This window comes from Heteronotia binoei, chromosome 21 (assembly GCF_032191835.1).
Source record: "Heteronotia binoei isolate CCM8104 ecotype False Entrance Well chromosome 21, APGP_CSIRO_Hbin_v1, whole genome shotgun sequence".
NCBI lineage: Eukaryota > Metazoa > Chordata > Lepidosauria > Squamata > Gekkonidae > Heteronotia > Heteronotia binoei.
In genome coordinates, this window is record NC_083243.1 from 153,514,912 (window position 1) to 153,540,356 (window position 25,445).

General features: G+C 43.9%; 1 protein-coding gene across 1 annotated transcript in view; it reads left to right on the forward strand.

Annotated features, from left to right (window-relative positions):
* The window catches only part of OSBPL5 (oxysterol binding protein like 5), a 256,002-nt gene extending 239,563 nt beyond the window's left edge, over window positions 1–16,439 (forward strand). The window contains exons 15-22 of the mRNA XM_060263167.1: window positions 1,101–1,198; window positions 2,678–2,767; window positions 5,161–5,297; window positions 6,357–6,542; window positions 8,004–8,142; window positions 9,854–9,971; window positions 13,953–14,055; window positions 14,791–16,439. Of these exons, the coding sequence (XP_060119150.1) occupies window positions 1,101–1,198; window positions 2,678–2,767; window positions 5,161–5,297; window positions 6,357–6,542; window positions 8,004–8,142; window positions 9,854–9,971; window positions 13,953–14,055; window positions 14,791–14,926 (1,007 nt within the window). The 3' untranslated portion in view covers window positions 14,927–16,439. The remainder of the gene's footprint in view (window positions 1–1,100; window positions 1,199–2,677; window positions 2,768–5,160; window positions 5,298–6,356; window positions 6,543–8,003; window positions 8,143–9,853; window positions 9,972–13,952; window positions 14,056–14,790) is intronic.
* Window positions 16,440–25,445: the final 9,006 nt, after the last annotated feature.

The window sequence follows — 25,445 nt, forward strand, 5'->3', positions numbered from 1 at the left end:
GGGGCTAACGCGGCGGTCAGAAGGAACTGGCGGGATGTCCGCGCCCGTCCCAGTGAGCATACACGGTGGGGCTTCTGGGCATGCGCACTGGGTCGGGGGCGCGGAAATCCACAGCTTTGAAGTTTACCGATCGAGGTCGGCGCTGGCACCTACTCCCACAAGTGTGACTGCACAGATGACCACTCGAAGATCATCAGTTACAGGTAGGAAACCTGTTTTTACCATGTTAGATTACATAGAGAAGCCATTGAAATACGTACATAAACACAATTTCAACAGGAAGGAAGAAATTTTAAAAATGAATAGGGCATGGCTTCCAGTTCTGAAAAACAAAATGCCCTACAACTTACAACAGCACTTCAGGTAAGATTAGAATTTCAATAGCCAATCCATATACAAAAGAACCACCTCAGATGATAAGCTCCTCCGTTAGCATGTCACAGCCCAGGAAGCTCTCACAAGATAATGACTCAGCCCTACCCCACCTGCCTGAGTAGACATAAATTACCTGCCTACCAACATCTTCTCAATTTGACCCAGAGAGAACTCTCACAGAAGCTGCCCTTTCAAGGACAATTCCTGCAAGAGCTGACTCAAGGCTATTCCAGCCAGCAGCTGCAAGTGGAGGAGTGGGGAATCAAACCCAGTTCTCCCAGATAAGAGTCTGCACACTTAACTACTACACCAAACTGGCTCTGAAAGGGCTAAAATGGTACCTAACGATTAGCTGTTTTAGCACCAGGAAGCCAGAGTGGTCACACTTTGAACTTGGGCTGTAGGGAAGAGGTGGAGGGAGTAGTAGGTGGTGGCAGTAGCCCTGACATCACTCTGTCTGTCGATTAATACCTATCAGTGTTCTGCTGGCTCCTGCTACAGATGCTGTTTAATATTATATGTCTGTCTCTAAACCTATGAACTGAAAAACTGATTATTTTCAAATGTTATAGAATATGCTAGATAATGCCAACAAGATGACGATTCATATTAGCATTACATAACCGAATAAATTAAAAACCAGAATACTGTTGCTATTTTGACATGTGTTTTAATGTTGCCTCTGTATTGTTCTGTGAGTAGCTTTGGCTTTCCTCTTGTTCTAGGAATTCTGTATGGTACCATGACAATGGAGCTTGGAGGGAAGGTTACCATTGACTGTGAGAAAAGCAGTCACCGAGCAGAACTGGAATTTAAATTAAAGGTAACAGACTTGCCTGGATTTTTAACATGTCCCCAGCGTTCCAATCCCACCTTGGGGAGGGACGGTGGCTCAGTGGTAGAGCATCTGCTTGGGAAGCAGAAGGTCCCAGGTTCAATCCCTGGCATCTCCAAAAAAGGGTCCAGGCAAATAGGTGTGAAAAACCTCAGCTTGAGACGCTGGAGAGCCGCTGCCAGTCTGAGAAGACAATACTGACTTTGATGGACCCAGGGTCTGATTCAGTATAAGGCAGCTTCATATGTTCACCTTTGTGTGTGTGTGTGCAATTGCACCTAGAAGTCATGTCAGGTAGACCTCTGGTGACTGACCCCTACTGGAGTCCTGGAGGATATTCAGAGAGGTGCCTGAATAGAGCCTGCCCTGTCCTTCCAACTGAGTATTTCAAGAAAGTCTCCCATCCAAGCACTAACCACAGTCCTGACCCTGCTTAGTTTCTGAGATCTGATTAGATCAGGCTTGCCTGGGCTATCCAGGGCAGGGCCCAATCCCACCTTTTTAAAACAATTCTCAGACTCTGGTCCTCATACAATTGGAATTACAAAGGGTGCTCCTGCAAGTCACCTTGATGTCTAAAATAATAATAGACATTATATGTAAGTAGGGGAAGTGGAAGCACAAAACGAGAGCCTGGGGCATGCCTTAGAACGAGCTCCACAAAGATGCTATAACAGTGGCTCTGAAAGGAACATGCAATTGCTTAAGTCTCATCGAGGGAAAAGAGTTTTACAGCCATGTCACAGTCAGTGAGAGCCCATCTCTAAAGTTATTGAATGTATATTGCAAGTTCCATGCAGGGAGCTAAATCTTACATGTGGGCCATATTTGGATCAGGATCATGGTGCATGGGGTCAGGATTACTTCCCCTCTATGCCACTTGCCTGACCTGAAACAGCTCTGTGGGGCACTCTGCTCCACTGAAAAAACTTAGGTATACCCTGTCTTTGGTTATGGAATCCCCAGTGGGACAAATAGCAACCTCCTAGAATCATTTAAACTTAGGGAAATGGTGAGGAAGCTTAAGCCCCTTCTCTCTGCATTCCATGTTTCCAATCTAAATTGAGCCCATCTGTGGCTGGTTTTAAGTCTCCAGCACAGAACTCACAATATGAGTATTTGATTGCACAGACCCTGGGAGGACTCAGGAAAGAATGTAATGTGTAGTATCAGAGCTGTCCTAAATTGCTGCATACATTTTCAGTAGCATATATAGCATTTCACTTGCTTGATTATTCGCTGAATAATTATCTCACCATTTGGCAAAGGAGTCTGATGGGCACTTCACCATCCATCTACCTGCCCACATTTTGACAAACAACAGTGCTTAAATGAACTGATTCTTCCCCGGCAGTTGTGCCAGATCCAGATAATTAGTTTCGTTCCTGCATCTATGTTCTAACCTGGCCTCCAGTTAAAAAAACACCACCACCTGAGCAGTATTTTCTGTCTCTTTCTTCTCAACAGCCCTTCTTTGGTGGCAGCACAAGCATTAATCAAATCTCGGGGAAGATCAAACTGGGAGAAGAAGTGCTGGCAAGCCTTGATGGACACTGGGTAAGAAATCATAATATTCTTTGCTGATAGTTTAAAAACAGACTACATGACTTGAAGTACAGAAGGCGTGGCAGGTGTGAACAGTTCTGTGTTTATCTTTCCTGCTGTTTGAAATGGGCCCAGGTTTAAAACAAGTTGCTCTAAGGTAAAACCAATAAAATAGGCAGTGCTGTTTCCTCAGTCATTGTGCTACTACCCTCCTTGCCACTGCTTGCTCACATTCTTATACCATGTTTGTTTATTTGACATATTCATAAGCCCACCTTTCTCCCAGAAATCTGGGGCCTCAAGCAGGTAATGAATCCTAGAATTTTAAACAGTAAAAAATAGTTAAACCATGTTACAATAATGCAAGAAGAAGAAGACCGTAGATTTATACCCAGCCCTTCTCTCTGAATCAGAGTGGCTCTACAATCTCCTTTGTCTTCCCCCACAACAGACACCTTGTGAGGTAGGTGGGACTGAGAGAGCTCTCCCAGAAAGCTGCCCTTTCAAAGACAGCTCTGCAAGAGCTATGGCTGACCCAAAGCCATTCCAGCAGTTGCAAGTGGAGGAGTGGGGAATCAAACCCAGTTCTCCCAGATAAGAGTCCGCACACTTAACCACTACACCAAACTGGCTTCCAAAAAACTCAGGCATTAAAACCACAGTTGTCATCCCTCTGTGATTCCCCAAACTCCTTCCAAACAGTTCTGATTTCAGCCTCTCCTAAAGACCATCTACAAGGAGTCCTTTCTAACATGATCAGAGAGGCTGTTCCATAAAGAGCGAGCTGGGACTGAAAAAGCCCACAAATGGACTGCAGCAGTCTGGGTCCTGCTGCACAAGGGGGAAGCAGTTAGCGTGATTTCAGTCACACAGACCAAGTGGAGTATGGAATAAAAGATACTGAGGCCAGCAGGCATCTTTCTACCAAACTGACAGATCACTGGAGTGGGATGGGCCCTTGACAGAATAGGTGCATTCCATGTTCCTCCTTTTTTCATATTTTGGGGTATTTATTTGTATTTTTGTGTGTGAGTGCATGTGTGCACCTGGATGTCATAGCATCTTTGTTGACTGAACCCTACTGGGGGAATGGAGGATTGGTGACTGAATAAAGCCTGCCCCTGCCTCTAGCTCTGGTATTCCAAGGGGTCTCCCATCCAAGTGTTTGCCAGAGTTGACCCTGCTTAGCTTCTAAGATCTGATGAGATCGGGCTTGCCTGGGCTATCCAGGGCAGGGCTCCATGTTCCCTTTTGAAAATGGTAATGACAGTGAAGTATATGTTTTGGGGAAAGGCAAATATACTTTCCTTAGGGGACACTTGCACTCCCAAAGGGTCTTCAGATCTTAGTCTCCCATCTGCCTGGTAGAAGAAAGAGTGAAAATAGCATTGGCTAAGGTGTTACAAATATACGTGAACTCTGAAGGACAAAAATGCTGAAATGACACACCTAGGCCATGGAATTAGTATGATTTAAGAATTAAAATTATAACAGTTTATCCATTAGTTGCTTGTTGTTGGTTTTCTCCTGATGGATATATGTCCTACATTGGGAATGAACTATTATTTTTTGATAGGGCAATCAATGCATCATTCACTTCTCTCTTTGGACCATGTAGTTTTATATTGTATTTTTTGTATTATGTTTCCAGCATGAGCTGCTTTGCCTTTTTGGCATCTTTGTAAGCCACCTCATTTTAAATAGGAAAGATGGCCTGCAAACGTTTAAAACCCAATAAATAACTGGCAGCCAGAGCCAATGTAGTAGCTGGAGTGTAAGGCTTGTGTGAGGGGATATCCAGGTTTAAATCCTGTCAGGGTTGATTGTACAGAGTGGGATTGGAGGCCTTGCTGTTTAATGTGGAATCCTGTGTATACTGCTCTGTGCATCGAAAGAAGATTTTTAAAAGTGGTAAATGAGAGAGTGCAAAGGTTAACTCAGTGTTGGGTATAACTGAGAAAACTTTCACATTGGACTACATGGCAGAATAGCTTTTGCTTCAACTTGTGTAATAACGTGTTCCTCACATCCTGCTGTGCAAATTACCATTCTGGTTAATTTTGCTTGCACTGTTTCTGTGGGTGGGGTGACACTGAAACCAAGCAATCGCCTATTCAGCCTCTAAGCAATAGAACTTAATTAGTAGCTGGTTTCCCAAATAAATTGACAGTGGGCAGCGACAAAATGCTGCTGGCATTTGGAGCATTAACGGAATGGTGACAAGGAATGCTCAGCTATGAACACGAAGCTGCACTTTCGGTGTTTATCAGGGAGAGAGACAATAAAGGGATGGGAGAAAAGGAGGAGGGATGCTATGCCAAAAGACTATGTGAGAACTTTGTCTCATACAACTAGTGAACATATCTACTGATGTTTTCTGCCAACTCTTTTTTCTTTTTTTTCAGGATGGGGAAGTGTATATAAATGATCTGAAAAATGGCTGTACAGAGACATTCTGGAACCCAACCAGTGAAGTCCGGAAGCAGAGGTTGAAGCGTCACATTGTGCTCTTTGAAGAGCAAACTGAATTTGAATCAGAGAGGTAAGTTAAGCAGAGTCCTTAAGAGGATCGAGGAGGTGAAAAAGACTCTGATAACTCAGCCACGTATCTGGAGGCTTCTCCTTCCCATTTTTACAAAGTACTTCAGTAAGAACAGGACATCACAGATCTGTTGTTGCTTGTGGGATTATTGCCCACCCTATCTTGAAAGCTTCACTTCAGTGGAAAGAAACTCCTGTGGGCTTCTTTTATTTCAGAACTTGAAGGGATGGAGGAATTGATGGAAATGAGGAACCAGCTCTGACTGGTGTTTGTGTGGTTGATGGATGGCAAAAACGTTTGGGTTGAAGGTCAATCTAAACAATACTATTGCTTAGAACTAAACCAGGGTTCCCCAGCCTTGTTGGGCCTCTGAGCACCTTTAGAATTCTGATGCTGGATGGTGGGTGCAACCACAAAATCATGCATAACTCTAATAGTAATTCAGTATTTCAACAGCGGATGTGTTTAATAGAATGCTTTTTGAAATGAACATATTGTTTAGAAATATTTTCTAGCATATATAGTTTATTTTCAATCATAAGTGAAGATCTTTGTGTAGAGACAGCTGTTCCTGAATCAACTATTTAAAAAGCTGAGCAGCCAATCACATCTCCAGTAGCCTGTTAGAATTCTGCTAGGCCAAAAGCCCCACATGACTCCACAAACTTTCTAAAAACACTTTGATGGGCTTCAGGAAAGGTGTCCAGGGGTGTCATGGTGTCATGGGAGCTGTGTTGGGGGTCCTGGACTGAACTAAATTGTTGTTCTAAAATGACTTGTTTTTCCTACAGCTACACAACAGCTGTAGGGAGCTAATCTTTGAAGCAATGCAGCTCAGTTCAGATTGTGAACACAATGCGAGGGGAGAAAGGACTTCTGCTTTCTGCCCCACACTATTTTCCAAATGGCCCTGTGAGGGGAGGAGCTGTTCCCAAACCCAACTCATTTAAGAACACCACATCTAGTTTGGCTCTTTTACAAGGAAGTGCAGCTGAGTGGCTTAGAAGTCAGGGACTGTGTTTACTACAGGGACTAGTATTATATTCTGTTTATATCTAGGCTTTGGCAGCACGTAACAAGTGCAATCGGCAAAGGAGACCAGCACAAGGCAACTCAAGAGAAGTTTGTATTGGAGGAAGAGCAAAGGAATGCAGCACGGGAACGGAAGGAGAATGGAACTGAGTGGAAACCCCTGCTCTTCTGGCATGACCCTGCCACAAATGAATGGCACTACAAATATGAAGAGTGAGTAACTGTAGTATGTGGTGATTACAATGTGTGGATATACTTTGTGCACATCCGCTCCACAGACTCAGGCCATTTCCGCACAGGTTATTTGTGCAGGCTCAATGCTGTTGGGAACTGGGCTTCCCCCTGCCATTTCTCCACAGCATTGTGCGGCACTTGCCTCTCTTTCCACCCCCACCCCCAAACACAACACACACACAACAGAGTTTCCCTGGCTTTTTACTGATCTTTTCCAAATCTGCTTTGCTCCAGTGTTTTGGAAAAGATCACAATAAGCCGGATGGCTTCCATGAATGCAGAAAGTTTTAGATTTTCTCAGCCCTGCCCATATGGCCCATTCCCCACCCCCACTCCCTGGGGGGGGGGGACTTGTTTGTTTGTTTTAATCAGTAACTGAATAACAGTCTTACATATTGTAAGAATAACAGTCTTACAATATGTGTAACAGGTTCCCTGAATTCACAGTTTTCATTTTTTAAAATGTCTCCTGCACCTTTTTGTTATAGAGATATTATGGGAGTGGTCTATCTTTGCGACAAAAGGGGCAAGCCATCTACTTTTTTCATGAAAGATGGGAATTCAGAGAAGTTGTTACACATCTTGTTATAAAGTTATATTGATATGGGATTTAATTGCTGATTTTAAAAAAACAACCTACAAAAGCCCTGGTGATACATGCTAGGGAGAATGGCCATTGCCAGGGAGGTGGGGCACTGAAACTATGGGGAAACTTGGCATGTGGAAGCCTCATTGCTGCTGTGCTGTGCTGTACTGGCAGCCACAGAGCAATGGGGAAACTATAATTGCCTGTCTCTGTGTGGGAAACAACTTAAACTGGTTTAATAGACTCACTCCAGGGGAGGCTGGAAATGGTAGCTAAGTGAGGGATGTCAAAACAGCATCAGGATGGTTTTTGGAGAAATCATAGTATAAATTAATAGTGTAGATAGGCATGGGATTGTTCACAAGAATTGCTTCTTGGAAGACTTGCGGTATATGACACTTAGTAAGCCTGATACTCTCTCATATTATGTTTGGACCTATAGTAATCAAGACTATACATGATAATCATGATTACCATACACCCTTCGCATACTACAATCATGTTGTGCTTCCTTTTGCTGTTTTAAAGTGCAGTTCTTAGCAAGTATCACTCAGCCTCAAGACCAAAGAACTTTTATGGGATACCTCCTGTGACTTAAACTACAAGAAAGCAGTGTGGTGTACTCAGGGCTTTTTTTGAGCAAGAACACAGTTCCGGCTGGTGTGCGTGGGGGGGCTAATATGCAAATGAGTTCTTGCTAGGCTTTGCAGTTGAGGCATTTTGGTGGGACAGAAGTAGAGCAACTTGTGCATGTACTTTCCTGTTTGCCACAGACTTGCAAAATGAAGTGGTATGTTTTGTATTCGTTGCCTCTAATAAATGTAGGGGCTTTTAATGCTTTTTCTTTTTGAAAGTTTAAGGCCCTGGGACCCTTTGAATGATATTGCCCAGTATGAGAAAGATGGAATACTTCAGACCATGCAGAGGCATTTATCCAATAGAATGTCAGCTCACAAAAACATGTGCATCACCAACCAAGTTGCAAGACACAAGGTAACCAGCACTCAGCCAGAAAGTCCACTTCTGAGCCTGCACTCAGTGTGTGTTTCATTAGATTTGAACAAATGCATCTTCCTTCTGCATACTGCTTGCCGAGTGATAGTCTGCAGTGGTTCACCAAGGTTTGAGCCAGGTTTTGGGCAATGTTGTTTCACACAATACAAGTGTTCTGTGGGCATGAAGAAAAATGACTACCTGCCATGCAGAATTTCTGTCTCTACACATTTCCTGTGGCCCACCCAGGGAAATTCTCCCCTCTTTAGATCACTGTGAATAGTCAGCCAATGAACTTCAGAGACTTGAAATCATATGCTTGGTAGCTTAGGATGTCATGGTCTCTCACCCTTGGTGTTTTTATCTGTGAAAACATAGGGGTATTGTCAATAGTGCACAGCAGTGCCCTTATACCACCAAATGTACAGGGTGCACCACCGATCAAAGCCACCTCCCCGCACCATATTGTAGACGGGGAGCAGGGCTAGATCAGTGAATTTCCTAATTCAAACTAGAAACCATGTATCATTTTATCATTCCTGTTTCCATGGCTTGTTCCCATACTCTGCAACCAAACCTAACCCTCAGTCAGTAGGCATGGACACAGGCATCTCTTTGCCAGCACTAAGGAATGATGTCTCCTTTTTAAAGGGTTTTAGCCTGTTTTCTAGCGTACCACCCACTAAAGCTGGCACCCTATGTCCATCTGTGAAATGAGTCACCAGCCTCTGTATCACAGATTTTCTATCCTGAAGTATTAGGAAAAAGTAAGGTTCTACACCAACATTTGGAATGAAAAGCTGTAGGCTAGGAGGACACATTGTGGAGGGCAGGGAAAAACAATGAAACAGTTCCTTCCCTCACTGTCCACTTAGGAATCCAGTTTTATTTATCTTTCGCTCAGCATTTCTCAGGTTCTGTTATTAACCATATTTACTGTGCTGCTATAGATCAGGGAAGAAGCCTAGAATCTAAGTATTACAGCATGATGAGGGGCATTAATTCGTTTCACTGTCCTGTGCTTCCCCAGGAGCATGGGGAGGGCTGAGACTGCTCAAATCCTAGAGCATCTCTGGCAATATGGTGACATCACTACTGGTTGCACAGGAAGTGGCATCAGTGTTTTGGGATGCTACCCCCTCCATTTTCACGTTTATTTTTCTTTCACCTTCCAGGTGACTGGCAGAGGGAAGTGCCTGATATGGGCGAGGGAATCTTCCCCAGCAGGAATGTGGGAGGCCTACTCGGAGCATATGCTTTCACTCTGCCTCACTCTGCCAGGGTTCCATGATAGCATAGGGCTAGAATGAATTCATGGTTCTTTTCCCCCCCTGTTGATAGAGATGTATAAGCTAATATTTCTCTGTGTATCTTGAGGTTCCTCCCTTTATGTGCAGAAATGCTGCCCTTTGTGGGAGGACCCATTTTTCTCTGTTACTAGCTACACTGTTGGAGGGAATGGTACAAAACCCTGAAACTTTGTTACAGTCCTCCAAATATTTCAGAATAACTTATTTTACTGGAACCAATGAGGTATATAAATAAGTAGATTTCAGGATTTCCACACAGACCCACACCCACAGGCACCAACTGTTCCTAATGAAATCTATTCTAGATACTTATTGTATCTATCAATAATGCCTTCTGACCTTTCCTACTTTACTGTAAAATGATTCATCTAATGTGTTTCCCTGTGTTTCCTTTTGTTCAGAGGTCTGCAAATGATTGTAGGCGGCGTAAAGCCAGTGATCAACCATCCAACAACAGCCAGAACACTGAAAGCAGCTGTTCAACACCAGAATCTGTCCAGGAACTGTCGGATGATGATGGTATTTTGAATTTTATCCTATGATAAGTTGGGGTTAAATTTCATAATCACATAATTCACACAGTGGGCAGTGCTTGCTACTGAACTTTTGTGAAATTACATAGACAGGATCTGGTCTCCTGTACAATTGGAGAAATGACAAGACTGGAATAATCCTGTTTTAAAAGTATGTGGTCAAGGGGATACCTTTCATTGAGGACCATAGCTGCATTTTCATGTCACGGTATACAATGATTTGCACAACAAGCTCTGGTTAGTCTACTTGACATAAGTAATAAAGCCCTAGTTTTAGGGTTTGTAGACTCTTTCGGGCTCAAGTGCCATGTTCTACTGGAGAAAGTTTTTATTCCAGACGTTTCGTTCTTGGCTGCGGAAAACATTCTCAGTGGCGTTGCAGCCGGAGCAAGTGCTCTGACTAGAGATGTGCAAAAAAAAAGAAAAATTTGGATTTACACGGATTCGGAAGTATACGGGGGGGGGGGAATTCGGAATCCCCGTATACTCCTGAATACCGCATTCGGAATAGCCGCATATACGGTAGATGCGCGGCTGTTCCCGAATATACGGCCCTATTATACCCTATGGGCCATTGAAATCAATGGCAAATAGGGTATATTTGAAGCCGCCTGGAGGGGAGGGGGTTTGAGGGAGAGCCCCCAAATTTGCAGGGGATCTGCAGGGGACTCTCCCCTACAAACCCCCCAAGTCCCAAAAAGATTGGGCCAGGGGGTCCAATTCCAGGGGCACCCAAATAGGGTGCTCCTATTCCATCATTATACCCTATGGGCCATTGAAATCAATGGCAACATAGGGCATAATTAGAGGCTACTGGGGGGCAGGGGGTTTGAGGGAGAGCCCCCAAATTTGCAGGGGACCTGCAGGGGACTCTCCCCTCCAACCCCCCCAAGTCCCAAAAAGATTGGGCCAGGGGGTCCCTGTCTTTGGGCTCCCCAAAAGGCCCATTGCCAACAATGATGGGGAAAGCCCAATTAGCCACTTCCTCACTGTAATTGTCGTGGGAAAAGTGGCTCTGGGGAGCAGGGGGTTTTGAGGAGAGCCCCCCAAACTGCTGTGCAGCTTCAGGGCACTGTCCCACACAAAACCCACAAAGCCAAAAAAAATTGGACCAGGGGGTCCAATTCCTGGGGCACCCAAAGCCAAACCTAACTTCACATCAGAGAATCTCTATAGGACCCAAATGCACTACATCCCTCTATCTACTCTATGAACCCTGCAGGCCTGCAACCAATATAAACCCAGTTGCCAACGTCACTGCCACACAAAACACAATCTGCTCAAGGTCTGCTCTGCAGACCTGGCTGCAGCAAACCCAGATGCCAGCTCTCCAGCCCTGCCCCAAACAACACAGGGAGAGCTGGCCAACCACAACAAGCCTGCTGGTTCTGGGTCTCTCACCCAGGTGCCAGCTTCCCTGCCACAGAACACACAATCTACAGATGCCAGCTCTCCAGTCCTGCCCCAAACAACATGGGGAGAGCTGGCCAACCACAACAAGCCTGCTGGTTTTGAGTCTCTTACCCAGGTGCCAGCTTCCCTGCCACAGAACACACAATCTACAGATGCCAGCTCTCCAGCCCTGCCCCAAACAACATGGGGAGAGCTGGCCAACCACAACAAGCCTGCTGGTTCTGGGTCTCTCACCCAGGTGCCAGCTTCCCTGCCACAGAACACACAATCTACAGATGCCAGCTCTCCAGCCCTGCCCCAAACAACACGGGGAGAGCTGGCCAACCACAACAAGCCTGCTGGTTCTGGGTCTCTCACCCAGGTGCCAGCTTCCCTGCCACAGAACACACAATCTAGTCTATAAAAACAAGAAAGTGACCCAGCCCACACACACCCTCGCCAACCCCCACACCAACCAGAGGTAATTTAAAAAAAAACAAAACAAAACCAGCAGAATCACAAAAGGCCAAGTGTTAAAAAAGTGGCCTTTTCACCAACAAGAAAGCTCAGGCCAAATAAGTCAACAACACCCCCACCCCCAAACCAGGAAAAGGGACAACAGGAGAAAAGGCCAAGCAACTCAAGTGTTAAAAAATGGCCTTTTCACCAATAAGAAAGCTCAGGCCAAATCAGTCAACAACACCCCCCCTCCAAAACCAGAACCAGGAAAAGGGGGACAAAAGTGGCCTTTTAAACAATGGAAATTAGTAACAGCAGCAGCACAACACAGCAGCAACAAATCAAACACTGAATACTTTTAAAACAGTAAAAAAATTAACTTTTAACAATACAGAAACTTTGCCAACCCCTCCCCCCCCAAAAAACCCTTCACCCTAACCCCAAGAAATCCAAGCCACCCAAATCAGGAGAAGTAAAAGGACACTGCACTTTTAAAAGTCCTCTCACTAAATTAAGATATGGGCAAATTGGCAAACCCCCCCACCCCAGGCCCCCTCCCCAAGCAGAAACCCCTAACCCCCTAACCCCAAATAAGCTACCCCACCACCACCCAAATCTGGATAAGTAAAGGGACTCTGAGTCTTAAAAAGTCCTTTTACCAACAATAAATAAAAACAAGAACCCCAAGACTGTCTTACCTTGTCTTCTCTAGTCCAGGGAAGTCTTGTAAGGCTGAGTGAGAGAGCAGCAGGCAGCAGCTGAAGCCAAGGGCCAGCCAGCAGCAGCACAATCTCTCACACCAACCAACACAGCAGCAATGGAGGAGTCCAGCCAGGAAGACTCTTAAAAAGCCGTGCAAAGCATGCATTTGCAATACATTTTGCAAATGCATGCTTTGGATTGGCTGCTGGGCTCCTCTTCCCCCTCCCCCCTCCCTGATCCCAGGGAGGCTATGGGAGAGGCAGGAAAAGGCAACTAAAGGCGGGAAAGTAGGCAAGCAGCTCCTTTGAGGCTGCAGAAGCTACTTTCCCGCCTTTTGAATTGACAGCCGTATACTTCCGAATAGCTATTCGGGAGTATACGGCGAGCCGTATTCGGCTGCCGTGTAATGGGCGCCTATGGGGATCGGCTGCAGCCTATTCCGTATACAGCCGAATCAGTGCTGATTCGGCTGTAAATACGGTTTGGCCGAACCGAATGCACATCCCTAGCTCTGACCTTCTTGGCTGCTGTGCATTGAGTGAGGCCAGGGCTGCTGGAGAGCTGCTATTTCCAGCAGCCCTGGCCTCACTCAATGCACAGCAGCCAAGAAGGTCAGAGCGCCTGCTCCGGCTGCAACGCCACTGAGGATGTTCTCCGCAGCCGAGAACGAAACGTCTGGAAGAAAAACTTTCTCCAGTAGAACACGGCACTTGAGCCCGAAAGATTCTACAAACCCTAATGATGTTACCAGCCATGAAAACCTGAAATCTTTGATAAAGCCCTAGTTTCTCTGCTTCTTGTTTCTTTCTCCCTGGTGGTTTTGTGAATTTAGATTTCACAACAAGCCACAAGTGGCATAAACTGAGATTAGCAAACCAGATGAAAACCCTAGATTTAAATCCTGATTTGCTTGAGTTAACGAACATACTTGTTTTGGTGTACTATCCTTGTTTGGATGCCACAACTGACCAGGGTTTGATCAAGCTGTGGTTTTATGTCTGAATGCAGCTAGTATCCCTTGGTACTCACTGCCCACAGAGTGTATGTGGAATGGGGCATGAAATACCTGACCAGCCTATTGTAAATTGCTCTTCTCCTTGGATCCTTGAGGAATTCAAAATACATATTTGTTTGTTAGTTTTGTCAGGGCTTTCAAGACATGGGGGGCACTCCTCTTCAGGAAAAACGTAACATGGAAGTGAATCCCTTCCTTGGACAGATCTGTAAAATCTGCAGTATTAAAAATGAGTTCAGGCTTTCATGGCTATATTAAGCAGGTGTTATCTATACACTACCATTTCCTTTTGCCTTGTATGACAAAGAAAATGCAAAAAAATGTCAGCTGTCTCTACTGGCAATCTTCCTGTATTCCAGGACACTAATGAAATCATACTGTCTCTTCATTCCATCACAGGTTTTGAAAGTCTGTGTCCTCAGTGTGGAAAAGAAAGCAACCATTTGAAGGAAATTCACACTGTTGTCTTATCTCTCCAGAGAGCCCAACAGGACATACACAGGTATGGCAGAAATACAGTGATCTGCTTAGGATTCAAATAAAGACCAGCCCCTTTGAAAGTGAAGTTAGCCAAATGTCCCTGGATGTAACAGGCATGAGTGGTAGAGGAAATCCATTACTGTGGGAATTCTGGTTGGAGAGAGAAAGAAAAAGACAAGCACAGGAACAGTGAGGGCCTCAAAAGCTGGAGTTAGAAGAGTCCTGGGCTATGGACACTGCTACAACTCCACAAATAAAAAGGTATTACATAAAAGAATTTGCTGTGGCCCTCTTATCGAGCATATACTTTACTGTCTTACTTTAACAGTTCAGTTCTTGCCTTGTCAGCTTAATCATCAGAAATATTGGTTGATCTGATTGGTTTAAAACCGGAAAGCTGGGAGGCCTGCAGGTGATGTGTGTCCTAGACAGTCAGCAAGCAACCAATATATAAGAAGGGCAGAAGTATGATGCAGTGGTTAGAGCAGCTCAGGATCAAATCCCTGCATGGCCATGTTTGGTAGGTAACCTTATCTCATGATTTTTACTATAAAATGGGGAGGGAGAGTCATATATACCAGGTCAAAACATGCTGCATAGATACTGATCATTTTAAAGACCTGTGTGTGGCCTGAATATTTTATTCACTAGTAGCATGTAAAACAAACTTAGGTCAATCCTGAGTTTCTCTCTGTTGGATGTGTCAGAGAAGGCACTTCCTTTTTAAATACCTGTTTCTTGACTTCTTGTGTTGCAGAAACCTCACTGCTCTGAACAAAAAGTCTGTCTACAGGAGGGCCTCATCTGAAAACCTCTTCCTGGACTCTCGTTGTTGGTTTCTCCTTTGCATCTTTCTAACATGTCAGCTCTTCATTAATTACGTATTCAAATAAAGGCACTGCATTTGGCAGCAATAAATGTGACCAGCTGCTGGAGCATGGAGGCAGAAATGCAAGGAGCCCACTTGAGGCACCAAGCACTTTAATACCTACGCAGCATGGGGCAGAAGGAAGAAAGAAACAAGATTAACCAGGGAACCTACAAGTTTTGTTTGTCAGATTATACCATTGCCTTTTTACATGTACATCTACAAGGACCTCTTTACCTGTATGGGCCTTAATGCTAAAGCCAAATGTAGCTTTAATTGTGCAATGTTGTTTTTCTATGTCTTGTCATTTTTCTGATGCAATTTAAAATTTACCAACCAGTATTGGTGCCCCCTGTAACACTATACATCTACTTGGTTTTGTACAATGGTTCCCAGTGGCTTGTTTTATAGCTCTTCTGTGGGTGGGGGGTATTTTGGCATCAAGATGACTGCTGAATTTTCACACAGAGAAGGGAGCACTGGGCAGCCATCTTGAAAATGAAGCCATCCAGGTATAGCTATATCACAGCTTCAGGCCAGTGCTCTCTTACACCAAACACACATGACCAATTCATTGAACTCCATTCCCCAGAGATTGTAAATATGCACGATTTCCTAAAGCTTGCCTCTTTTAGGGAATATGAAGCCTCCCATACACCACCAATAATGTCCTAATCTATGTCCATTGGGCCATAGGGTCAAACATGCCTGTTCATGAACCAGATTTTTTTTTAAATCAAGTGTTGAATTTGCATTGAGTGAAACATGTACACACAACCATTGTATAAAGGAATGCCTCTGAAATGTACCATTTTTCCAAGATGAGTTAAAGAGGATAGCTGTTTAAACACTTCTGTATATAGGGGATTTCATATATTTCACATGTTATGAACTCACAATGGCACTGGGGTGCACTAGGTTGCTTCTGTTGACTTAGGAGAGTTTTTGATAAGTACAGGGTAGCTGCATGAGCAGGCACAAGCAACCGTTTCAGGTTTGTTTCCAAAGTGATTATTTGCACCCAATTAGTTTGGCTTCCCTGGGTTTTAATTTTGAGGAGTGCCTGCTTCCTTGTGTCATAGAAAGCCCCACCCCATCCCGTCTAGGGCTGATCCTGTGATTGTGAAGGCACCCTGTGCGTGGTGTTTGCTCTTAGGTACATTTAAAGGTTAAAGGTCAGGAATAGTAAGGGTTTGCCACTGCATCCTCTGAATCTGTTGATAGTCTTCCTATTTTTACACCATTTTAAAAAGATTTGCAATATTTTATGTAGACCTGCAGCCAGTACTAAGCCTTTCTTTTCTGGCCTGAAGTAGTTCCAAGTGGTAAGTACTGATATATATATATACTGCTGTATATATATATATACATACATACATACACAGCCTTAAAATATTTAGTGGTGGTGCCAGTCTGGCTAACTTTCAGTGTAAATGTTTCCAGATTTTTAACTACATTCCTTGTGGTGTTCCCCTGGAAGGGGAAACCTTGTTTGTGCTTGATACGTTGAAATAAAAGTACACAACTTTCACTTACAACTCCTTTGTACCTAGATTGTTGCTTGAGGCTTTGTCTTCCCCTTTATGAAATCACTTGTGTGTAAACTGAAGGATCTGCAAAGCAGTTGGATATATATTCTAAACTATTATACATTATTTCCATTGGGTGGGGATCATCATATTATTCAATGAATTCTGAGTTATAAACAGGACATCTTTCTTAGGCTGCAGTCTTGTGCACTTATGTGATGGTAAGCCCCTTTACATTTAACCACCACTTATGAGCAAGCATGTATTGGCTCAGGTTATTGGGGTAGTTTACACAAAAGTTATGACTTCTATTACTTTTTCCAGCAGATAAAACATAGAATGGATTGATTCCAGAGCTTTCTTCCATAAGTGGGAGGATGCCATTGTATTCAACCCATGCTCTGGATCCAACTCATAAGTTGTGACACAACTGTTTGATCTCCCTTGTGTTATGTAAATGCTGGCCTTTCCGTAGTATAATTATTGCAATTATGCCATAACTGGAGTGAAAAAAAGACAATTGAACTACCATATTCTCTTTCTCTCCCTCACACACACACACATATGTGAGATTTATTGCAAAGCAAGGGCAAATATGGAATTAATGAGAGCAACCTGATGGCTGATTACCCGTGTAAGTGCTATTTTTAAAAAGCAATACTTTATACATGGTGGTGCTGATCACATAGAGAAGGTATCACCTCTGGTTCTACAGCAAGCTGGAAATTATTGTCCCCTTAAGAATTCAGTAGTCTTAGAAGTAACACAGCACCATTGGTCTTTAAGGGTGGCTAAAAGTAAGGTCACAAGCTCCAAGCAATGTACAGTATGTTTAAGACCAAGTTAATTGTTGGTCAGAGTATTTACTAGATTTTAATGTAGAACTATAGGACATCACTGATGTAGCTTTTAAAATGGCAATGTGGACAGCACAGTTCAAAATACTGCTATGGACCTCTGGGATAGTGTAGGATTTTTTTTTAAAAAAAGTTTCCATAGTAAGTAATATTTCTCTCTTGTCTTGCTCTGTCATCAGAATCATGAGTACCTTAATTTGCTATCTCTTTTAGAAAAAGGCCTCAAATTTTCTTGCTTGTAGAAGAAAGAGTTTTTTGGGAGATTGGGGGGAACCATCAGATTGCAAAGAAGCAGCTTCGGGACCAAAGGAAATGGAGACCAAATATTAGCTTCTAAAAATGTCTTAACATTCTGGTCCTAAGTCTGCACTCATAATTTAGTTGTCTCTGTATTTCTAACATTGAGCTAAACCAAAATGAGACACTTAGAGGTCCATGATTGGAGTTCTCAGTATTTTTTAAATTCTGTGTTCAGATGCACAGGTTGAATGGGGCCATGGTGTAAGCAGAAGCAAACATAAAACTGTGGCTCCCTGGAGCTGTTTCAGGTTGGGGGAAGGGTTGAAAATGGTGGCAACAAAGACATGCTGTCTACTCTCTTAAATTCTGTGCTGGTCCCTCTCTGGCTCTTGGAACGACTTCAGGGTATTCTAAAGGGATGTGCTATCACACTATCACTGGGAATCTTCCTTGCTTGTCTACATAGCAGATGGGAATCACTGCAAGACCAGCATAGGATGCTCTATCTGCATGACCTTAGTACAGTGTCAGAAAGGGGCTCTCCAGTGTTATAACACCTCTGGGATAAAACTTTCCCTGTATTTTTGGCTTGCCATTCAACTAGGAGCAAGAATATTTTACAGGCTGACCTTCCTCTAAAACTTGACACTAGTTCTTGGCAAATTACCCAAAGCAAAAGCCCACCTTAAAGAGCCAATACAAATCCTTCTAGGTCAAAAAGAGTTTTCAATAAAAGTTGAGCAAAAGGATTAACTTCTAGCAAACAGAAGAATGCTGTACTTTTCTCACTGAATGAACTACCTTTCTTATCTGAAGAGGTCAGCAGTGACTTACAAAAGCTCATACCCTGCCAAAATTTTTGTTAGTCTTTAAGGTGCTACTCGACTCTTGCTGCTTTCTACCTGTCATCAGGCATGCAGTAACAACAGAAAGGTTTTGAAGACTAGCACATGTATTGCAGCATAATTGTTTGGCACACCACTTTGTCAGAAGTATGACATGCTCACCAATTGAATAGAAAGAAATATATAAAAGGATGAGGGCAAGGAGTTATTACAAAGAGGACACAAATGCCCAGCCTGTCAAGTCATGTTTGTGGCATTACATCGCAGAGTGCAGATAAAATCAGGACATACAACAGTATTGCTATTAGTGTGTTTACACTGTTGACATGGTAACAGTCTGGCTCCACAAGCTCTAATTCATTCAAAATTATATTTGTGGAGAAGAATGAGAAAAAAACAACACATTTTAAAAACTGACATAAAACCAGTTTGAGGTAAAAATCATGCAGTTTTAAATTATTAGTGCTTTATTACAGTTAAGTAGGTGTATGTTGACCCTGATCAATACTCAGTATATACTTGCATGGAGTGGCCTTGTGGAAAATCCAAGAATATTGGAAGGAGAATACTGTATGTAAAACTCTTGTCTTTCATCCTGCTGTGTCTGCTGAGATTCATTTTAGAACAATCTGAAGTATAAATAGCATAAAAATGATGAATACTTTAATTACAGCAACCTAAACTGTAATGGTATCCGACTGGAAAGAATAACTCACCATGGGATGGTTCAGTTATGTTCCAAACCACCCCAACCATACCTTTATATTTTTCCCAGGTTGAATGGATGAGTTCTGAAAAAAGGAGTATTTAACTAATCCAGGGTGTGATCTGGGTTCATTGGTGTGACAGCACTTCAGGACACAGATCACAGCTAATAAATTGAAGCTTAATCCAGTTAAAACTTGAGATACTGTTGGTTGGTAGTGTTGCCAGTTGTGGAACTGAGCGACAGCCTATTTAAGATGTAGTTTTATTCTCCTTGAACAAACAGGTTCACAGTTTAGGAGTGCTGTTAGATTAAAATAAAAAGGTGGATACTCATATCTCAACTTTGGAAAGTCATAGTGTCTTTCACCCACTTCAACTGGCTAGTCAGCTCTAACCCCTCCTCAAGAATTGTAATCTAACTACAACAACATAAGTAGACTACTGTAACGGTCTCTACATTGGACTGTTCTTGAACACAGTTCAGAAACTTCAATTAGTCTCAAATGCAGCAAGAAGATTGCTAGTTGAGGTAGATTACAGACTGCACATAACACATGTGCTTACAGATTTCCATGGTCTCAGTTTCTGGTCTCAGTTTCATGGTTTCTAGTCTCAGTTCAAAGTACTCATGTATCCTATTACATTTATAAGGTTTAGGTTCCAAGTATTTGATCCCAACATCTATCCCTGCTCAGGTACTACATTCTACATCCACAGTCCTCTTTCAGGAATATTCAGCACCACACCCAGTATTTTATGTTTCAACCAGGGCTTTTTTTCCTGAGGGAATGTAGTGGAATGAAGTTTCGGAACCTCTTTATGGAAACAAAATTCTCAAAAACTGTTTTAAAGTTAATGGGGGGCACCTGTGTGTTCCTCCTTCACTTCTTTCTTGAAAGTTCTGGCATCTTTTTTTCCAGGAAAAATTCCCTGGTTCCAACTAACTTTTATTTAATTAGCTTTTTTCTTGTCTCATTCATTTTGTTGTTTGTTTTAAAATACTCCTGACTTAACTGCGTCATATGCTTTCTGCTGTTTGTATACTAATTCTGATTTTACAGGATTGTGTTACTGGATATTCCTGTAAAGCAGTGGCATGCATTTTAAAGAAATACAACCCTAATCACTACCATTAAACAGGCCCATAGCCAGGTTTTTGAATTTTGAGGGGCTTTTAAATTTCCCAGGGGGCACTCCCTCCCCAATCAGCAGAGGATCAATATTCACTGACCAAACTGTCCAATTTATATTTGCCTGCTTTCAACCAGCAGCCCAAGTCTCAGGCTGCCTTGAAGCTCCACCTGAGCTCTCCTCTGTGCCTCAACACCAACCAAGGAGAAGCAGTGGCAAAGCAGGTTGTGAAAGCCCCAAAGGATCCAGAGAACCCAATCCATGTCACCCCCAGCGAGAAGCTGGAGCAGTTCTAGGCATGTCACACCTCTCCAAAAATTGTCCCAAACTGACTGGGGATCTGAAGCTTCCCTCTGGGAGTCTTCCTAAGACAGTCTACCCCCTTCTCTTTTCCCAGATGGACTCATGCTAGGAACCTATTGAAAACTGCCAGAGAAAAATTGCAGGGGGAAATCAGTAGGAGGGAAGGGCACCCCCCCCCCCCCAATCCTCTCTTGCAACTGTACACTTCTTCCTGGTTAGGAGACATAGTGGGAAGCTTGAAGAAGAAGAAGATATTGGATTTATATCCCGCCCTCCACTCCAAAGAGTCTCAGAGCGGCTCACAATCTCCTTTACCTTCCTCCCCCACAACAGTCACCCTGTGAGGTGGGTGGGGCTGGAGAGGGCTCCCACAGCAGCTGTCCTTTCAAGGACAACCTCTGCCAGAGCTATGGCTGACCCAAGGCCATCTCAGCAGGTGCAAGTGGAGAAGTGGGGAATCAAACCCGGTTCTCCCAGAAAAGAGTCCGCACACTTAACCACTACACCAAACCAGCTAAGAGTCGCTTGTATCTTAGCACTTGTTTTCAAGAATGGAAGGCAATCAAAACAGGCAAGGGGAGCAATTTCCATGAACCTTTCTAAGACAGCTGCCCTCTTGGCCCTCCTCTGGCACCATTTTTAACTCAGGGCTGCCAGGACACTGGGCAGACATCTCTGGGAGGTGAACTGCATCGTGGCAGAGGTCTGAGCAGCACCCCACTGATGCTGCGGATAGAAGCTGCCCAGGAGGAGAACGGCCAGTCTGGACCTCAGTGGACCTTGATGCATGGAAGGGTTGGTTGGGGGTCCAACTGGGCCCCTGGTCTTCCCTCCATCTTCTCACTGCCCCTCCCTCCCCGATTTAAATGGTGTGGAAGGGGCAGCAGGAGACTGGCTGCGGGTAAGAGGGCTCAGGCCAGCGTGGGAGCTGGGAGAAAGTGGCTAGCAGTGCTTGGCTTGGTGGTGGTGGCAGCTGCGGCAAGGGCAGTAGCCAGAGGACTCAGGCCACAGTGGGAGGAGCTGGGAGAGGGTGGCCAGTGGCACAATGAGGTTTGGTGGCGAGTGAAAGGCAGCATGAGGCGTGATGGGCATAGATGTAAACTATGGGGGGGGCCTCAGGGGCTTGAGTCCCCGCCAGATTTTTCCGGAGTGGGGGCTGAGACCCCCCGGTAACCAATACAGGATTTGGGGGCTCTGGCCTCCCCCAGGCAACCAGTGTCAGGCAGAGCGACAAACTCTTTTGAGTGTATGAAAATGTTTTCCAATCCATTTTAGATTTCCAAGAAGGAAAGATAATGATCTTCAAAGGCATTAATGGGGTAGTGGATCCTGTGAAGAAATGCATTTTTATCCTGGGACATTGTGAGGCAGGAAAACTCCCCCCCCCCCCATCTGTGTTTTTTCCTCTGTGCTGGAAAGAAGGGAGTTAGTGGTGTAATGATCTTCCAAGCTCACCTTCTTACAAATGCTAATTCAGGTAGCAGAGCAGACAATGGAAAGACAGATGGATAGATAAACACCCCCCTTCTCTCCTCTCCCTTCTCCAAGCAGGAAACATATGTGTTGGCAGGGCTTTTTTTAAGCAGGAACGCAGTTCCAGCTGGCTTGGCATAAGGGAGTGTGGCTTAATATGCAAATGAGTTTCTGCTGGGCTTTCCCCACAAAACAGCCCTGTGTTAAACAATGGTGATGCTGGGATGTGGCCTAATATGCAAATGCGTTCCTGCTAGGCTTTTTCTACAAAATAGCCCTGTGTGTTGGTATTAAATCGGAAGACTATCTCTGGAGACAGGAATAGCTGTTTTGACCTGAGCAGACCTGGGCCATGGGGGTGGGGAAAGAGCTTTGATAACGTTTCTGGCAATAGGAAGAGAAGCTCTCTTGCTGCTGGATCTATCAGGGAGCACAGATCTCTCACCTGAGATCTAGAAAGGTCGCTATTTTGTCCATCCATCTGGCCAGCCTAGAGGACTGAAGGACAGTTGATATTGTAAAAGGTAATTGAGATCTGCAAAAGTTTTTGGCTGTTATCTTTGGACTCTCTAGATTAATTACCAAGGTTTTGATATCCACAACATATCAATACTTAAATATGTTCAGTGTCTGTTGGAAAGGAAACCAACTAACTAATGGATGCAGGTGGGGTAGCCATGTTGGCCTGATGCAGCAGAATAAACCCAGGTTGGCTGCATCCACTTTCAGTGTGGCAACAATCAGACTGCAGGGCCTTTGTTGGGGTCAACATACTTGCTTGGTTCTGATTTACATTTGGGGGGAAGAGTGGAGGGGACATGAAGATCAGAGGCCTTTTAAAATTTTCTTTTGTCCTGTGTGCAGTTCAGAGACAACATTGCCAAGGAACGTGTGCTCTGTACATGTTCATGCTTTTCATTTTGCTGATACCTAAAATGGTGTGTTACAGGTCCAAATGGGCAACCAACTAACTAATGGATGCAGGTGGGGTAGCCGTGTTGGCCTGAAACAGCAGAATAAAGTTGGAATCCAGTGGCACCTTTAAGACCAACCAAGTATAAGTCTAGGTATAAACTTCCATGCGCAAGCACACTTCATCAGATAAAGGTGAAACAGAATTTAGAGTCAAGATGCTTAAGTACTAGGTGATTATAGCAGGTAGTGGGTGTCTTATCCCATCGACTGACCCTATGCTGCGATATCACCTCTGCTGAAATACTGATTTTATACTATCTGATGTTCAGTATATTGTGATGTGCTCAATTTAGTCACCAGAATGCATTGCTTACTTTTATTGGTTTTAATTGCTGTTTTACTGTTTTAAAATGTTATCCACCCTGAGCCCGTCCAGGAAAGGGCGGAATATAAATTATCTAAATAAAAATAAATAGCTGAGATTGGCTGTGAGAGAGATCTGTGATTAACAGTAAATTAGCAAGCAAATGCAAGAGTTAACAAGCAGGGAACAAGGTTTGAGTCCAGTGGTACCAATGAGTCAAGTAAAGTTCCATTATGGATATAAGCAAAAACTGAGAGACTTCACTCCCTAAGATTAATTGAAACAGATTTCTTCAAATGTTACATATAAGTAAGGGGGGAGGGGGTAAATTGCCAGGAAGAACTAATTGGAGTAAAAATGTCTGAGCAATACATACAGCTAAAATTGGAAAAACACATTAGGTAAGATGTGAAAATTGTAGTAAATTGGTATACAGATAATAAAGCAATTAACAACAGATGTGAGAACTAAGTTTGAGTCGAGTGGCACCATTTAGATGAACACAGTTTGATTTCTGGGTATAAATGAGAACTGAGTGGTTTAGTATGTGTAGTGAGAGAAAAATCCAGTATCTCTGTTAAGTCCTGGGGGTTCCATTGTTCTGAGTGTTGTAATAGCTTGCAATTTAGCAGTCTCTTATTCCCATCTATTTCTGAAGTTCCTTTGCAATAAGCAGCTACTTTAAGGTCCCCCATTGAGTGTCCTGGAAGGTTGGTGTGTTCTGTTCTTGCATATGATAGAAATACTCCTTCAGGCATAGATGGCAGAAAGTCTTTCAGATCCCCAGACACAATGGACACAAATCTGACATCAAGAATCACAAGACTGAGAAACCTGTAGGAGAACATTTGAACCTTCCAGAACACTCAATGGGGACCTAAGAGTAGCTATTTTATTGCACAGTTGCTTTGAATGCACAGCAACTGTTTTCTATTTTGCCCTAGCTCAGAGACTCATGCATTTACCAAACAAAGGTATCTGTGATGCCATAATTATGTAAATTTCAGTACAATGTTACCCTTATGAATAAGGCAAAAAAAGAACATCAGGGAAACTTTTTTAAAAGTTCCCCTAAAGGCTTTTCTGTGTTGCCTTCGAGTGTCAAATTTGTGACCATTAGTTTGTCCTATGCACGTGACATGCATGTTCGCAGATCTTAAAGTGACTATTCTAAAAGTGAATTTAAAAAACAGGACACAGTAGGAGACTGCTGAAATAACCACAGGCCAACTCCCACCTTTTCCTGGGTTTGGTCCAGCCCAGAGACATTTATAGGGGGGTTCCCCACTAAATTTCCAGGGAGCTTCTCCCTAAAACCCCCATGGTCCCACCTCCATAGGCAGTAATAATGGAGGCCCCTCTCTGTGATGTCACTGGCTCCTCCCTATGATGTCATTGGATCCCAGTTCTTTTAGGGACCTATCATAGCAATGCCTCTGGCTGAGCCCCAGCCCGCCCCCTCCCGAATTGGAAAGTCTAGGCTCCTGGCAGCAGCAAGTTGGGAGACATTAAATCAGGGTTTTTGTAGAAAAAGCCCAGCAGGAGCTCATTTGCATATTAGGCCACGCACCCTGATATCACCATCGTTTCCCACAGGGCTTTTTTTGTAGAAAAGGCCCAGCGGGAACTCATTTGCACATTAGGCCACACACCCTGATACCAAGCCAGCCGGAACTGTGTTCCTGCGCAAAAAAAGCCGTGCATTAAATCATACCAATAACTGACAACTGGAAATACTTTTTGCACTAGAACACACTGTGTACACACACACACACACACACAAATCCCCTCAAATCTTTACCAGCTTTAGTTGTGCCGTATGCTGACTGCATGCACATTCCACTCATTTTCCAATCTATGCCATGCAGCCCCACCTGGTGCATGCTTTGCCAGAAGTAAACCCTGCTGAACCGAACAGGACTTGCTCCCAAACAAAAGCGCACATAACTGCAGCATGAGCTTTTAAAGTGTGTTTGAGTTTCACGTCCGAAAGGATACCTGCGGGTCTGAGGACAAGAGGAGGCCGAGCTAAGGAGCGCAGCGCCCCATCTGAGCATGCTCGCTGGGACTGCAAGCAATCTTTGCGGTCCTACGCGCAGTAACCCGGAAGAAAACGACCCGGTGTCTGCGTTGACTGAGCAGGCAGCCAGAGCGTCGAGTTTCAGCGGCCGGGAGGGGG